Source organism: Centrocercus urophasianus, unplaced genomic scaffold (assembly GCF_019232065.1).
Source record: "Centrocercus urophasianus isolate 14NV4802_14NV808 unplaced genomic scaffold, USGS_Curo_1.0 seq_14, whole genome shotgun sequence".
Lineage (NCBI taxonomy): Eukaryota > Metazoa > Chordata > Aves > Galliformes > Phasianidae > Centrocercus > Centrocercus urophasianus.
Genome location: NW_024884586.1, coordinates 48,456,923 through 48,473,060, shown reverse-complemented (window position 1 = coordinate 48,473,060; position 16,138 = coordinate 48,456,923). Strand labels below are relative to the sequence as shown.

The 16,138-nt window shown below is 39.0% G+C and overlaps 1 protein-coding gene across 14 annotated transcripts in view; it reads left to right on the top strand.

Moving 5' to 3' along the window:
* ARID4A (AT-rich interaction domain 4A) overlaps window positions 1-16,138 on the top strand; it is a 53,378-nt gene that overhangs the window by 17,139 nt on the left and 20,101 nt on the right. For all 14 annotated transcript variants that reach the window (XR_006168064.1, XR_006168063.1, XR_006168062.1 and 11 more), the window contains exons 9-15: window positions 43-122; window positions 1,956-2,032; window positions 3,780-3,946; window positions 11,148-11,220; window positions 13,339-13,433; window positions 13,584-13,681; window positions 15,165-15,393. Coding sequence is in view for 1 of the 14 variants with exons in the window: in XM_042814117.1 (XP_042670051.1) it covers window positions 43-122; window positions 1,956-2,032; window positions 3,780-3,946; window positions 11,148-11,220; window positions 13,339-13,433; window positions 13,584-13,681; window positions 15,165-15,393 (819 nt within the window). In the remaining 13 variants the exon portion in view is untranslated. The remainder of the gene's footprint in view (window positions 1-42; window positions 123-1,955; window positions 2,033-3,779; window positions 3,947-11,147; window positions 11,221-13,338; window positions 13,434-13,583; window positions 13,682-15,164; window positions 15,394-16,138) is intronic.

Sequence of the window (16,138 nt, the reverse complement as noted above, 5' to 3'; positions counted from 1 at the left end):
CTTTTCTGCTTTAAAAAAAAAATGTTTTGTTTGAAACTTCAGGTTGTTTCTCCCAGCTGTAATGATGACGTCACAGTGAAAAAGGACCAGTGTTTAGTCCGATCCTTTGCAGATTCCAAATTGTAAGTAACAGCTTACCTTTATTAGATTTACTACTTCTTCATTCTTTTCCTATATAAGATCTTGCTTCTGGAGGTGTTAACAGCTTTATCCAAAAGTGGAGGGTCCAACTTTGTGTATTGTTGCTTGTATACAGTTGCTGTTCCTTTGCGATGTGAAGTGCAAACAAATGGTTCTTCACACTTAAGAAGGCTTGCAATATTGTACATTTTGAGTAACATACATAGTTATTGCTTAATTCCAATTTAAGGGAATTTATATGTATATTTTTTTAGCCTTTGTCACTCATAGTTCAATTCCAACTAATTTTTTCTTTGTGCTCTCCCTGCTTCCCCCTTTATATTGTATTTGTACTACGGATTGGTACAGAATTCGGTGCCTTCAGAGAGGAAAGAGAAGTCAGCAACTTCAAAAAACAAACAACTAGATGTTAACTTCTGGTCATTCCTGTCCTGTAAAGTGTGTTTCAGTTTCAAGAAATATTATTAATGTCTTAACTACTACAACTGTCACGTGTGTCTGTTGCAGTAGCTTCAATACCTGATTGACCCATTACCTCGTGTGCCCAGATGTCATTGCTGTTTAAATAGCAAAGTTTAAAAAGTATTTAATCCACTTCTAAATTTTAAGTGGATGTAAATTAACAGTTTAATTAAAATACTTACAGAATCTCAATCAAGAGTTCTGGGAAAAGGAAAGAAAGGTCTTCTAACCTTTTCCTGTCCCCATACCGCCTTGAAAAAACTGTGAGTGGATGAGTGGATGGTGGGAGAGACGTGTGTTACTTAAGGAAAAGTGTATTCAGAAGAATATTAAGACTGTTTGTGAAGGTTGCTTCCCCTTGTTTGTCTTTTCTCATGCACTTCTAGTGCATCTGTCTCAGCATACTGTAACCAGAAACATCCTTGGTGAAGGCCACCTGGCACTCTTCTTCCTCACTGTTGTGATTTCTAGTAGCCACAGTGTTGACTCAGGGACGAGGATTTGGTCACTGAAACACATTTCAGGTAGCAGAAGGCATTCAGTTTTGCTTCTGAATGTAGACACATCGTCAGCTTCCTAGATTAATTTGGCTCTGAATACTGAAGGTACAGTGTTGTTGGAAAAGCATGCAGCCTGGCTCTGTTCTACTCTTTTTTTTCCCATAGTATTATGGCTTTAACTTCAGAAAATGGCAGCCTCCAATTCCTGAGGCTTTACTCCACTTTTTCTGAATACAGCGAAAGAAGAAAAACAAACTTATTGTAATAACTCACTTGTAAGGCTTTCCTTGCAGGTTGGTTAGCATTTATATTATAGTAATTCAGTAACTGAGTAGTTTTTATAACTTCAGAACAGAGTAATTTCCATATATTTTGCTATGAGGACAGTTTGGCAGCAGTGTATCAATGCAGATGTGTGAGTTTGCCTTGTTCTGTGCTAGTGGAAGTGTGTTTTGAAAATAGAATGCTCGTTTCCTTTTAACTCGTTGCTGTTCTGGGTAGCAGCTATTGATGGTGTCTTTTGGATTTAGAAAATGTTTTCAGCGTTTTTAGACTATTTCAACTTTGCAAATGTGTGCAGGCTGAATGTTTGCCATGTAGAAACTTCACATGTTTTTCTTTATTATAAGTATTCCTTCATTGTCTGAATTTCGGACGTGAATATTGGGAACTTATTCTGGTTCTAAATCTTGTACAAGGGACCACAGTAACAAATGTCTTACATTTACTTGTAGGAAAGGAGCTTGAAACTGAGTAAGAAATACTAGAATTTTTAGAAGTCTCTATTTGTATGGGTCAAATACTTGTTTCACTGTGTTATAAAAGTAACAGAACTTTCTTCTTTTTTTTCAGTTACTCAGTAGCAAGAAAAGACATTAAAGAAGTAGATGCTCTAAACTTACCAAAATCGGAGTCCTCGCCTAAAAAAGGTAAACTTGAGTAAATTCTAGGTGTTTTAAAAACGTAGACTTAGCCAGCAGTAATGTTAACTTTAGCAGAGTAACAACTGCGTGTTGAAGAGAATTCTCCTGGTCATCTGTTCTGCAAGCAGCTTTAAATGTGATAAATTTGAAAAGCTTTGGATACAACTGCCTAATTAATAACATAGCAACTAATAGAAGTGTTGCTTATTTGGTTTTGTTTCCTTCTTTCATTCCACTCCAAATTTATGCAAATTAAAAAGGTGATTTTGAAGGTACAGTGCTTGAAATGTCATTGAAAAATGACATACAGAGTTACCCCTCCTGGAACCAATGATTTACACTATAGTTGGAACACTTTTTGTCTTTAAATGAAAAGTACCCAGGCATGGAAGTGTAACCTTTAATAGAATAGCTTATGTCAATAGCCTGAAATTAACGTTTGATTGAAGAGCATAATTACAGAGGGTGATTTTCTGAATGGATGGATGATGTGACTGCAGTATTCGTGTTTTTCCTGAGCTTGTGAAGGCCAGTTTCTCACCTTAATGTGAATCTTAAACTTTTAGTGCTGTTCATCCCAGTCAAAACATATCATTTTTGAAGGGGAAAGGTTCCAATGTTTATTTAAAAAACAAATACACAAATGAGAAAAACCACCACCAAGAGTTCCTTTGTTTTGAGTAAAGATGTGGAGCAGCTTCTTTACATAATGCAAGCAAGACAGCTGGAGGTGGTTTGATTTAAGATTTCCCATGTGCTTTCTTCTTATTAATTATTTCAGAGTACAGGAACTCTACCAGCAGTTATTAGGTGCTGGTGCTTTTTCATCTCTAGCAAAGCTTTGAATGGTTCATTGCAGTATGTCCCTCTTTTGGGTAATCTTCTGATTCCTCCTTGTTGAAGAAAAGGAATTCGAGGTATTCCTGCTATACAAGCATGACTTCTCCCTGTACCATCACTCCCTTATTCATCAGAATGGTCTCTGATGTTCCAGACATGAATGGGACAGAATCTCCTTAAGCAGCTTTCTTTAACAAAATGTTGGTGTGGGGTTTTGTTTGTTTGTTTTTGCAATCTAAACTTTAAGGCATGAAGATCTCTTAAAAAGAGCAAAGAAATCCATGGTATCTTAACTGTGATGGTTTGGGGCTTTTGTTTGTTTTTAATTGGTTTTACTGCAGTATTTGCCACTTTGATACAGAAACAAAACAGCTTTGCAGTTACGTGGAAAATGTGGATAAGTAAAGGTCTTTGATACTGTGTAAATTACTAGATGCAAGTCTTAGTGGTGCTCATGAGGATGTGTCTAGGAAATACCACAGAGTCATAGAATGGCCTGGGTTGCAAAGGAGCACAATGCTCATCCAGTTCCAACCCGCTGCTGTGTGCAGGTCACCAACCAGCAGCCCAGGCTGCCCAGAGCCACATCCAGCCTGGCCTTGAATGCCTGCAGGGATGGGGCATCCACAGCCTCCTTGGGCAACCTGTGCCAGTGCCTCACCACCCTCTGGCTGAAAAACACAGATGGATGCTCTCAAATCTAAGCTCCTTGAAGTTCTGATACTTGATCTTTAAAATCTGTCTTTAAGTATGTACTATGTAGACTGAGTGTTTAAAGCTACTCCATCACTTACTATCATTTTTGGTTTAAGTTTGCTTTGTTAATTTACAAGAGTATGAAAAGGAAATTGAAAAATGCTTTCTGATTATAAATACTTGGGATGAGGTAAACATAGGGCCCTTTCTTCTGTAGGGCTTCAGGAAGCAAACACGTTTCTCAGCACAAAGGTGGTTCCTCGGAACTGGAAGATGGACATAAGTGAAATTATGGAATCCTCTAGCAGTGATGAGGAAGATGGAGCTGCTGCAGAAACTGATGAAGAGGAAATAAAAAGAGAAGAGAAAAATGAAGAAGTGCTGGTAAGTCTGGGCAATTTCAGTTACTCTTCATAGATAGTAGAATAACATGCATGTTTAAAGGTATTCCGCTTCATAAAGTTCTGCTCTGTCTTAACTTCAGTGTGTTTTCAGAGCTGTGCATCCTCCCTTTGCTCCTGGTCAGAAATAAAGAATAAAAGGCAGAAAAGAGTGATGGAAAGAATTTGGGTGAAAGAAAAACGAGCAAATGGATGCCAAAGCAAACATTTGTGATCCAACACTATAAAAATAGCTTTGTATTTTTCTTTTGAACTTCCTATGTCATTCATGTAAGAAAGTATCTTGTTTCTGAAAATCGTAGTTTGATGAGAAGACAGACTAAACTACAAAAGCAAAATTGCCAGGCCAACAAAGCAGGAGCTAATGCACAGTGCCTGTTAGAGCTCTTTGCTGCCTAAGACACCAAAAGCAGTGCAATACTTACCTTTATATGTGAGTCACAGCATTAGCTCTTTTCTGATCTCTAATGTTACAGGTTAGGGATGGTACCAAGTGGAGGGAGTTTAATACTCAATGGAGATTTACGGCAGAATTTCAGCATTATTTGAAGTGATTTTCCACAACCAGTTTCTTGTCATCAAAAACTTGTTTCTCCGTGTTCCTTTTATACCTGCTACCTGTTTCTAATGTTGATGCTAAATTAGTAAGAAAGTTGGAGGAGGGGATCGCTGGTGGGATTTGTTTGTTTTCCCTTTGTTTCTGGCCGTTTTCACGATACGCTTGGCGACGTTTGGTTCTTTATACAGAAAAATCCAGTGAAGTCCCTCTCCTAGGGAAGGTCAAATATCGTTTCCCTTTCACTTCCCCTGCAGCGTGTGGTTTTGTCACAGCGAAAACAGAATGGCTGTTCATACTTGGAGGCTGCCTACGGTGTTGCCACAGCAACATTCTGTTGGCGTGGAGTGAGCATGCTCCAAAAGAGAGGAAGATTTAGCAGAGGCTTGGCAGCCTGCCAGGGGAGGCTTGCCAGATGCTTTGAAATGGGCTGTCTCTTTCTTTGCCTTTCATGTAATGTCTGATTTTTATTTTTATTTTTTAATTTATTTATTTATTTTTTTTTTTTTAAATGTGGAAGAGAATGTAAGTAATGCTGTATAACTGCGGATGCCGTGCGGTGAGAGAGAGAGAGAAAGAGAGAAAGAAAAACAAATATTTGGAAGTCAGGCTGAAATATGTCCAGGCATTGGGCACGATAGGCAGAAAGGAAATAAAACCATTTAACATTTGAAAGAATGCAGCTCGTAGGTAAGGATTCTGTGTTTTCATCTGTAATGTTAGCGTGCTTTGTTGAGAATGTGGATTTGGAGGTAGATTTGTAGATTTCTGATCTGTGAACTGTCTGGTGGAGCATGCAACCAGGCTGGAGCTTTTCACATAGAAAGGACAATAAGAAGCTATTTTTAGGTGTTAATTTTATGGATTAATTGCTGTTCCGGAAAACGGAGTGGATGTCTATATGGAAATAATGATCTGATTAGATAAACGTAAGGCCAAATGTGTGTGGAATATAAAATCCTTTGGGGTTTTTCCTCTGTTTGCAGTGAATAGGCCACATTTTTGCAGGGTGTGAACTGTTGCAGTTTGTATTAGTCTGTTTGCATTAATGTTGTCTGAATTTGCTGAATATCAGCACTGAAAATTAAGAATTGATCGACTTGTTTTCTTGTATCCCTTTTTAATGGCATTTTTTGTGGCTTTTGCAGAAAAGTGCTGTGTGTTTTAAACAAAGAAGGGGGAGGGAGAGCTTGGTGGTTTAAAAAAAAAAAAAAAAGGAGAAAAAAAGCGCATTCCTATAAAAGAAATAGGGCTGTTTTTAAGGAATAATCCAAATATAAAGAAGTGAAACGAAAGATTACAGACAAGCAGGTGTGTTGGTATGGAAAGCTGTGGAATCCATTAATTCCAGGTGACAAGTAGGGATATAAAAATACGGTGAGCATTTTCATGCTGAAGCTGTGTAGCAGAGGAGAGGTAGTAATCTCTTCTGATTCTCAGAGCAGAATTGTCATTTTAGCCCATGAAATCCAATTTCTGATTCAACTGTTAGAATATATGATTTGTTTCAATTGTGGGCCAAGCTAGCTGCTGCAGTAAGAGAGCATTTAAAGAATTTGTCATCATTTCTTCTTTTTTCTTTTTCCTTAAAGGGCAGTAATACCAGTTGCAGAGAACTGATGAGGGAATGATGCTGCCTTGCCATTATTTCACTGCAAATGTTGAATTGCTCAGATTTTGCATTTGTATTTTGTAGACTTTCTCATTTAATAATCAAGGTCCAAATAGCTTCTGCCCATTCTCTGTCAGAATAGCTTCACTGGACCTATTTTTTGTGGGACTGCATGTTGTTACGTTGCTGGAAATGGGACAGAGGTTTACAGAATGATCGTTTTTCCTCCACGCCCCTCAGTCCCATCGTCTGAAACACAGAGTAGCTTTGCTGTCACGGCTTGGCCTGCTGCTGACCTGCTGTGATAGGCCTTCCTTAAATCAATCAAATGGCCTCAGACCTACTTAATGTGTAATGAAAGTATCGAGTCAGTCAGAAGAGTCTGACTCTGAGGGTGGAAGGGATCCTATTTTTCTGCAGTAGGATCTTTTCTGATGGTAATGGAGCAGAGACCTGCTACAGCTAGTGATGATAGACCCTACTATTTATCCAGCCAGGATTAAAATCTGTAACTTTGTTTTGACACAGGCTGTCTTGCTAATTATGCCACCTTTCATCAGGTATTTATAGTGCAATTAGAATGACTGTTTTCAGGATTTTCGTGGTTGTTCTGTGATGTTTTTCATGCTCTGAGGAATGGGAGCAGTACGGTGGTGGTGAGATGCTAATCCTCACTGCTGGTAACTGACTTGTGTGGTCCTGAGTTGATTCTAAAGGAAGAAAAGGTGGAAATTGTTTGCCATTGACTTTAACAAGGATTGCATTGGATTGAGTTGCTCAGCATGTTCACCTGGTTGGATTTTTGGCAGTGTTTGCAATGTGTAATGCAACTTGGGATTACTTCTGATTCACACCGTGAGGTTTGAATAACAGAACAGATGTTGCTTGTGTCACAAAAGGTGAGAAAAATTAGGAGGTATTGTAGAAAAGAATTTCGTTATAAAGTGAAATTAAAATAAAATAAAATAAAAATAAAAACCAACACTCTTGGTTTGACTCCAGGTAAGAATTTGGATATTTCTCTTTGTTTTTATCTAGTTTTCAACCTGGCCTAATGAGATGGTTGTGATTTAAGGGCATGTTTGGTAGTCAAAGGATGCACTGCAGATACAAGGAAAGAGAATAGAATCTGAAGTCCACTATCTCCATCGAGATGGAAGCTTTTCTTGTGCTACCTAATTTTTGTTAAAAATCTTCTTATGTGTACTGGTGTATTTGTAATTCAGTTGTTCTGCAAGGGGAGAAATCATCCCTGTTTGCTGCTTCTCAGGATGAAATAACCAAATACCTGCTGTTTTACGGGGGAACTTGTAGGCAATGTTTGTTCCTTTCAGTCTCCCTGTAGACCTTTCTGACTCCAAAGGAATCAAGATTTCAACATGCAGTCTTTTGAAGTGCATTTTCAGTATGTGTTCTTAATGGGTACGTTAACGTAAGACCTCAATAAGGGTGAGGAATTTGCTTTTAGTTAGAATTTTGTGAGTTTAAAAGGATTTCTGTCCTACCTGTAGAGTTGGCTTTAGTATCATCTTTGGAAGACCCCAACCTGACCCTTTATTCTTCCACTTTTAATTTCCTCCCCTTAATCAAACATACAAAACATGGCCAGAAAAAAAAAAAAAAAAAAAAACAAAAAACAGAAACAAATAGTTAAAATTAAAATACTTCCATACTGTTCCTGATTCTCATGTGGTCTTTTCTCTCAGAATCACAGAATGACCTGGGCTGAAAAAGAGCACGGTGCTCATCCAATTCCAACCCCCTGCTGTGTGCAGGTCGCCAACCTGCAGCCCAGGCTGCCCAGAGCCACATCCAGCCTGGCCTTGAATGCCTGCAGGGATGGGGCATCCACAGCCTCCTTGGGCAACCTGTTGCAGTGACTTTGAAAGAGCAAATAAAATGTTACCTGAATCGTCCGTTTCTGCCCCAGCCCGTGTGTAGGGATGGTTGGATTCATGCTTTTTCCTGGTAGAGATGAACTTTTTAAGGCTTCTCATCTTCATGTATTGCAGAGTTGCTAACCTGTTGCAGTAGGTTTAATTCTTTTCATTCCCTTAATTCAAATTCAGCATCAAGAAAGAAACATTAAAATGATGAAAACAGATTTACATTAATGCTGACAACTTGTCCTGAGTGCGCGCTCTTCTGAACTCTGTGTCCTGTACACACTGCTCCTCTTCTTAGCTTGCATTTCTTTCATGTAGGAGTTAACTGTGTTGTTAATCTGTTAATGACAGGAAGATCTGCTCCTGGTACCTTGGCTTGGTGTTGACTGAGTGTATGATGTGCATGCCTGTAAGCATTTTTCCTCTGTGCTCCCACTCAGCTGTTCAGGTTAACATCTACAGAAGCTTCGGTGTTGTTCTGTAGAGTAAATGATGGGTCAGGGTAACTGAGCTGTGTTCTTTGTGAAAATCATATTAAGGATAGAGGGCTGAACTCATGGTCCATAAAGGGGCTGGAAGGCAAATGAAGCAAAATCAATTAGGAGATTTCTGCAAGTTCACAGGGTTTGTGTTCTGCTTATTTTTGAGAGTAATGACCGCCAAGTAATTTGTACAAAATACATGAGAGTACTGTTAGCATTATTCGAAAGGTAATATGAAATGGAACTGGGAGACACATGATACAGAAGTCCTGTGTTCATTGCTGCTTTCAGTTTTCAGTGTTTATCATATTCTTTGAATGATGTGACCTGCTCATTAGAAAGGACAAACAGACTCTCAAACACCCCCAAATTTGGCTTTTTGGTGATAAGGCAAAAAGGGCATTCTGGAGCTTTATTTACTTATTTAGAAAATGAAATTAGGTGGCCTGAAACAAAACACTTTTTGTCACGTTGCATCTACTTCTGGGTATTGGATGGACAAGAAGAAAGGTCTTGATTTTGAACTCATGGCCCTAACAAATCTGATGTTGTTTTGCTTCTCATTTGAACTTGCCTTTGGTACTGTCTCTTTTTTGCAACATCTCTGTGAGGAAAATGAAATGGAGAGACAGAACCGTCCTTAAGAAAGCTAATTTTGAAGAATTCCCTCTATAAACTTATTTATTCCCAATCTAGCAAATGGGCATGTGTGTCTGGATATAGAGGTGAGCTTTCAGAAGGTATCAGTGTTGCCTCATTGCTGGCTGGAGGGATATTCTAGGAACTGTAGCTCTTCATTCACTCTCTGATGGTGATGGCAGGTTGTGGCATCAGCATTTCATGTGTCATATTGAGGTCACTTCTCAGAAGGAGTTGGGCCTTCCCTGGTGTGGGTGCCAGGCATGACACAGACTGTCCCTGTTGAGTGCCAGCCTGGCTCACGCACAGTCTGCAGGGAGAAGTGAGTATGGAACTCAAGATCTCACATACTGCAGTCAGGTTTCCTGTCCCCATTCTGTAAGCGTGTAAAAGCTTTCATCTTTCCTTTTTGTTCTTCAGGTGAAAATGCTGCATGTCAGTGAAACAGTTAACGTTCTGTCTGCAAGAGTGCTATTTCTAACCTACATTCTGCTGTTCTGACCTACAGTTCTGGTTTGGCATTCAGCCTCTGTAAGAGAAATGGTTGGAGTGCAGCTCTTCAGAAATATTCCTGAATGCTTAGTGTTGTTCAGATGGATTTGGTTGGTATAGTGAGAGTCGTATTGCCTCCACTCAGTAAACATTACAGTAGGTGTTAGAAATTTCTCGATCGTGAAGTTCGTGATGCAGCTTGTCAAGAAAGGGAAAAGGAGCTGTGGTTTCTATAGCAATAATTCATTTGCTAACCTGAAAGGATGTAATTCTATAGATAACTGTTCCTCTTTATATAATCCCTATAATATGCAACATGAGGAAATGTAATTTCTCATTTAATTTCCTCCAATTATTTCCAAAGAAAAAATGGGAAAATACGAAACAGATACCATCTCTGTCTGTCTGTAGGTGATCCCTGTTGGGCTTTGAAGCATAGAATTCACTGATGCAGACAGAGCTGAAATTCATACTGATGCTTGGCAGATTGCTTTCTGGTTAACAAAGCAGTAGCACGCACATTTACATTTCACTGCCTCTCTTTCTGCCTTGGAGCTTTGAGTTTGTAGAACACAGAGGAGGCTGAAGTTGAAATTACAATTCTGCTTTCCTTCTGGAGCTGCGTGTGACTTTTCTGTTATTTTTAATAAAGTAATGTAAGGTTTTTGACACGTGCTCTACGTCTTTCTCTCAAGACACTTGCAGTCTTCCTTGTACAAACTGCCTTTGCAGCAGTCCTGTAATTGCCAGGCTGGCAGGAAGAATGTGGCATGCATAAAGCATTGCAGGGAGAAGATTTTGTTGGGCTCTGCTAGAATCTCAGAATCTGTGAAGTTTATATAGATATGTAGAAAGTGGATTTTTTTCTCTTGCCTTTCCTCCAACCCTCCCCCAAATTTAATGGTTAAAAGAAGAAAAGCGTTGTTATACAATGTGGACTGCTTACCATAATGTTTTGTAAGTGTTTGTCTGTTTAAGAATTTAGGTTTTAAAGATAAGATGAAGGAACTTAAAATAGAAAAGTATGGAAAATATGTGTTTAGGGAATGGTGGAAGTGTCTGTAAAAGCATTTCCAAATGTGAGCTGAAGGCAAGCATCAGTGCTTAATCACAAAAGGAATTCGTCTTGAGCATCAAAAATAGGAAGAGTTGGAGAAAGCATTTACCAGCCTTAGCTGTAGTTTGGGTGAGGAAGGTTAGTAAGCAAACAATACTATGTTCCTATGAACTGCTTCGGTGCTGTAAATAACAGACCTCTTCTGTATTAGAATGAGACACTAAATAATATTTTCATTTTGAGGATCACACTGAATGCTCTTCTTCGTTTTCTTTTTCTCCTCTTGTGGTACCCACTGTAACACACCAGGGAAAGTTTGTCTTCTGCACGTGTCACCATGTTAAGGGTGTGGGGCCAAGCAGAAAGTGGTTGGGGTTTAGTTTTTGCCATTATGCTTCTGTACAAATCAAGTGTTACTTTGCATACTTTGTTTTCATTGTGACTGCATTTGCTTTTGCAGCCCGAGGAAGAGCTTGATCCTGAAGAGAGGGACAACTTCCTCCAACAGCTCTATAAGTTTATGGAAGACAGAGGTAATGCCAGATGAATTTTCTTTCACCTTCAGTCCACTTTTCTGCTGGCTTTTGAAAGTGTGGCGGATGTTGTTATGAGCATGTTCTCACATCAGTGAACAAGGATAACAGCCTAGACAGGGGAAAACACTGTTTTCAAGTGGCATTTCTGTGGCAGATCTGCTTCAAGTTCTTTGAAGCACAGTGCACACAGGAAACTTAAAACCTCCTTGAGGTGTTATTGTTTTGCTTTTGTAAAGCCTTTTTTTGTGTGTTAACAGTCACTGTTAAATAAGCTCTTGGCTGTTCTCTTGTAACAGCCGCGGCTGGCAGCTCTGCTGCTGTTAGACTTAGGCTGGAACCCGAGGAGGCTGTTCATGGATGATGAAATTCAACCAGCAGATAATAAGAGAAGTGCCATCTTCAGCCCCTTGCCTTAATCATGCACAGATGTAGCAGTGATACTCACCTGAAGAAAGAACGTCCTACTTTGTCCAGTAGCTAGAACAAGAAAATGGCATATTTAAAATGATTTTAGAATCAGAATTAGGTGAGACTGTAATGAATTGGAACAGTTAATGTCCTGGGGTAAGACATCCATTGGAAAGGCTTGTGCAACGTTTAGGTAGTCAGCAGGTACATCCTGCTCCCTTCAGAGAACTGTTGCATAAACCATTCACATTTGCAGTTGTGATGAGACTGATGCTATATGGTGGTGTCAGAATATTTCTCCCTTATTTCCTTTTAATGAAAAAAAAAAAAAAAAAGTAGATTTTATAGTGGAAAATACGTTGAAAAAGCCAGCTTACCTTTTGTTAAAGATTGCTGCATTGCTATGTCTATGACTATGAAAGTCTGTTCAGTATTGCCAGTGCTTATCACAGGCTTAGAAACAGATCATGTGTTGTGGCAGAGCGCCAGTATCATTTTGAGCCTGTCTGTGTAGGACCAGTGTTTCTACAGATGACCTGCCTTGGAGAAGTAAGAGGTTTTTAGGGAAAAATAAAAATTAATAATTAAAAAAAAAAATGTTGCTGGAGTAATCCAAATTTTTTCACTTTCCCAGTTGCCTGGGTCCTCCCCCTTCTATTTGCTTCCTTTCCTACTCCCTTAAGCACTCTTAGAAACCTTCTATGAACCAAGAGGAGGGATGACATCAGTGACTTGCAGAGGAGAAACAGGAAGGTGTCTGTGCACTTAATTTGAAGACCCAGTGCAGGAATTGTTCCTTAATCCAGCGTGTTGATTGAGCAGTATTCAGGACTTCTCAGGACTGCATCTTTCTCCCTGCCTTTTTTTTTTTTGCCTTTTTTTTTGTTTTTCAACCTGTGCCCTTTTAGCAGTATTTCTATTCTTGCCAGATTTGTTCTGTATTCTCTGCTCTGACTATGAATGTTTCCATTCATGTAATCATGACATTATTCCCAACGTCCTACAGAGTTCTTTTCAGGATTCTAAATACTATTGCATGAAGATGGAGATGACAGAGCAGTGGGAAATGGGGTGATACTCCTCCATGCTGGGAAGGATGCTGTACATGCACAGCCACTTGCTCAAAATCTCTTTTGGTTTCTCCTTTTGTAATTAATTATTGTTCTTTAGATCATTGCCACTCATCTGATTCAGATCCTTTCTTTTTCCCAAATATTCACATCCTATTAGGAATTTGTGTTGTTTCACATTCTGATTGTTTGTCTGTGTTGCATTACAAAAAGAAACATTTCTGCCCCCTTCTCACTTCTTTCAGACCACAGTGCTTGGAGTTAAGCTCTTCACATGTTGCCGTATTCCAGCATTCATCAGGCACTCTGTACAGCTTGCTGCAATTCTGCTGCCCCCCCACCTCCAAAGGGGAACAGTGGGATGCAGCCAATTGGATAGGGATTATTGCACAAATCATAGTTATCAGGCAGCTGCTGCCAGAACGCTAATGAACCACCCAGAAATTTGTGATGTGTTCAGAAGAGGGTGAAGCCTTGATTGTTGGTGGGAAACTACTGACTTGTGACACATCTTGGAGCTATTAAATAGAAATGTTAAAATGCAGAAGACTTAGTAATGAACTGCGTGCTGAATGAATGGAGGAAGCAGTTTGCTGTTCTTTGTGATAATTTTTATTCCTATTTTTGTTTCATTTAGGTACTCCTATCAATAAACCACCTGTTCTGGGCTACAAGGACCTTAATCTCTTCAAACTGTTTAGACTGGTATATCAGCAGGGTGGGTGTGACAATGTAAGTGTCGGGTGTTCCCGAAACTAAATGCCTCATCCTTCTTAAAGGCTGTGACTTGTGTGTGTGTTAAGTGTCATTCCTTCATGTTCTCGCTCAACAAAACATGACAGCTTACATTTCTCTTTCTTTTTGTCTTTTCTCTCCCCAAAGATTGAGAGCGGTGCTGTTTGGAAGCAAATTTATATGGACCTTGGCATTCCTATTTTGAACTCGGCTGCTTCTTACAATGTAAAAACTGCTTACAGAAAGTAAGTTCTATTGTGAAATGATGAAAACGTTGCTTTTTTTTTGTTGTTGCTGTTGCTGCTAATAGCATGTACAGCATTCAAGCAGTTTTTGGTAGTTTAATGGAACAGTAGTTGCCATTCTTCAGTTAATTAGCAATTTTGATCATTTTCCATTGCCAAGGATTGAATAGATGGAGGAAAGGAGGAGTGCTCAGGGCTGCATTAGAGTTGTGCTCATTTTTTTTAATCAAGAAACATTCATTTTCAGCATACGATGATGCCATTTCAGCATACAACAACAAAAGTTATTAAAAAATACTTGGGCAAATTCAGGTGTGCAATTTATGGTTATTAATCTCAGTTGCATGCTGTTCAAGTCTTAGATGCTGCCTACAGAGAGCAGATTTTTTTTTTATCAGTTTTTTTTTTTAACTTCCTCACAAATGTTGACAGAGAAGGATATCAAACTGCATGCTTAAATGTCATCTTTGTTTGGATTCTGTAAATTAATAGCTTCAGAATTACATAATTAATGTATACTGCTATGGTGGATATGACAGTGTTGTGTAGTAGAACTACTACTGTAATAAAAATGTGTGAAACTTTATTCTAACACCTGCTTTTGAGTCATGTTTTCTTACTTTTGAAATGGAAGCCTTTTAGGATTTACATTTTTTTTCAGGCTCATTTTCTAAATAAAGATTATTTTTATTATTTATTCTCCTGAAAGTTTGAACAAGAAACAATTGGGCTTTTTGAGTAGAAGGGAAGAATGAGGTTCTCTTGACTCGAACCTAAGGAAATTTGGCTGATTGAATAGGGATGAATGACTAATGACTCAACTCATGTTAATGTTGATGAAGATGAAAATGTTCAGACTATCTTCAGTGGCATTTGAAGTGGGCACATATTTAAGGTCTGTATTTTACAGAGAAGAGTATGTATCATTAAAAAAGTAAATATCTGCTAGGTTGCTGTTGATGTGAAAATAATTGTTGTACGGACACATGACAGTGTGTTGTGATTTGCATATTTATTCTTTGAGGGATCTGCTTCTTCACATTTCCCTCACCTGTAACTGGATTAGAGTGTGTCCACAGGCAGTTAACAGAGAGCAAGCTGATGCATGACGATTTGTTTCCTTGTGGTAACTTGCTTATATGCCCATATTCTAATACTAGGCTGATCTTTGCTGTCACTCCATGTTTGCAAAACTGTGTATATGTTCTTAGGCTTCACTGTCATGAGCTCTTACTTGAAGAGAGATGAAGTTAAATTGGTGGGAAGCAGCTGTGTGTACGTGCTGAGTTGTCTTTTTCACTGCTTGACTTCTTGTTCAGAGTTGTTTTATTTCAAAAACTGCTCTTCTGTTTTCGTTTTTGTTTTGTTTTTTTTTCCTGAAGTTACTGTTCTTCCCTGTGAGCAGGAAAATAGGTTTTTTTGCACTTAGATAAGCAAAAAGAAAAGCTGAAATGTAAATCAAACTCATGCTTGTTTCATACAGGTATCTTTATGGTTTTGAAGAGTACTGCCGTTCTGCAAACATTCAGTTTAGGACCATTCATCACAATGAACCAAAAGTGGTAGAAGACGTACAGAAACACGAGGAACCAATGGAGGAGAGTGTGAAAGAGGAGCAAAAAATGCCTCCAACAGAAGCAAAAAAGGAAGCAGAAGAAAATTATTCCAGCAGCGAGAGCGAAAAAGAAGAAATAGAGCTAAGATCCCCAAGGGTAAGTAGTTCAGACTGATTTCTGCTTAAACCCTTTGTATATTAAACAGTTTACATAATGAGTTTTCCCTTGTGCAGCAACTGTACATTGGAATTAGCATTCTTACAGGACAGCATTCAGTGAAGAAGAGTTGGTGTTCAGTTGTTAATTACATTATGATTATTTCTTCACTTTCTAAACCTTCCATAGGATTTGCTAAGGCTGTGTTGGTTGTCAGTTGTGTTTCTATTCAGGGATGGTTTGAGAGCTGTATGTCATCAGAACAGTGTGAACCAGCAGGATAGTCCTGGTTGTGGGTGAGAACTTCCACTTGCACGTGGAACATGAGGCTTTGTGTCAAGAAACAGGCATATCAAGGGAGTGCTGAAGCCTTAAGAATCAAAGGAAGACCCATTTCTTACCACAGAAAGAGTTGATTCTTAGCACAGTATCTCTTCATAACATACTTAAGTCACTGTGCAATGTCCCTGTCAAAGATACTTCAGTAGTAAAATGATAAACCTGTACTAGAGCCCCAAGAATCAGTCTGAGAAAGTCCCAAACAGCAGGTGTCCCACTGCTGAAAATACCTCTTAAACATTCAGTATTTGTAAAGCTGACAGACTTCTGTGAAATCAACAGGTAGCTGTTGGGAGTGGAGACACTAAAAGGAAGGTGCCTTGTCTCAGTCCAATACGAGCACTTAAACAGCATTGCTGTTGTTGTCAGGGACAACAGACCTTGCAGGCATCCTGCTTTGCTTTCT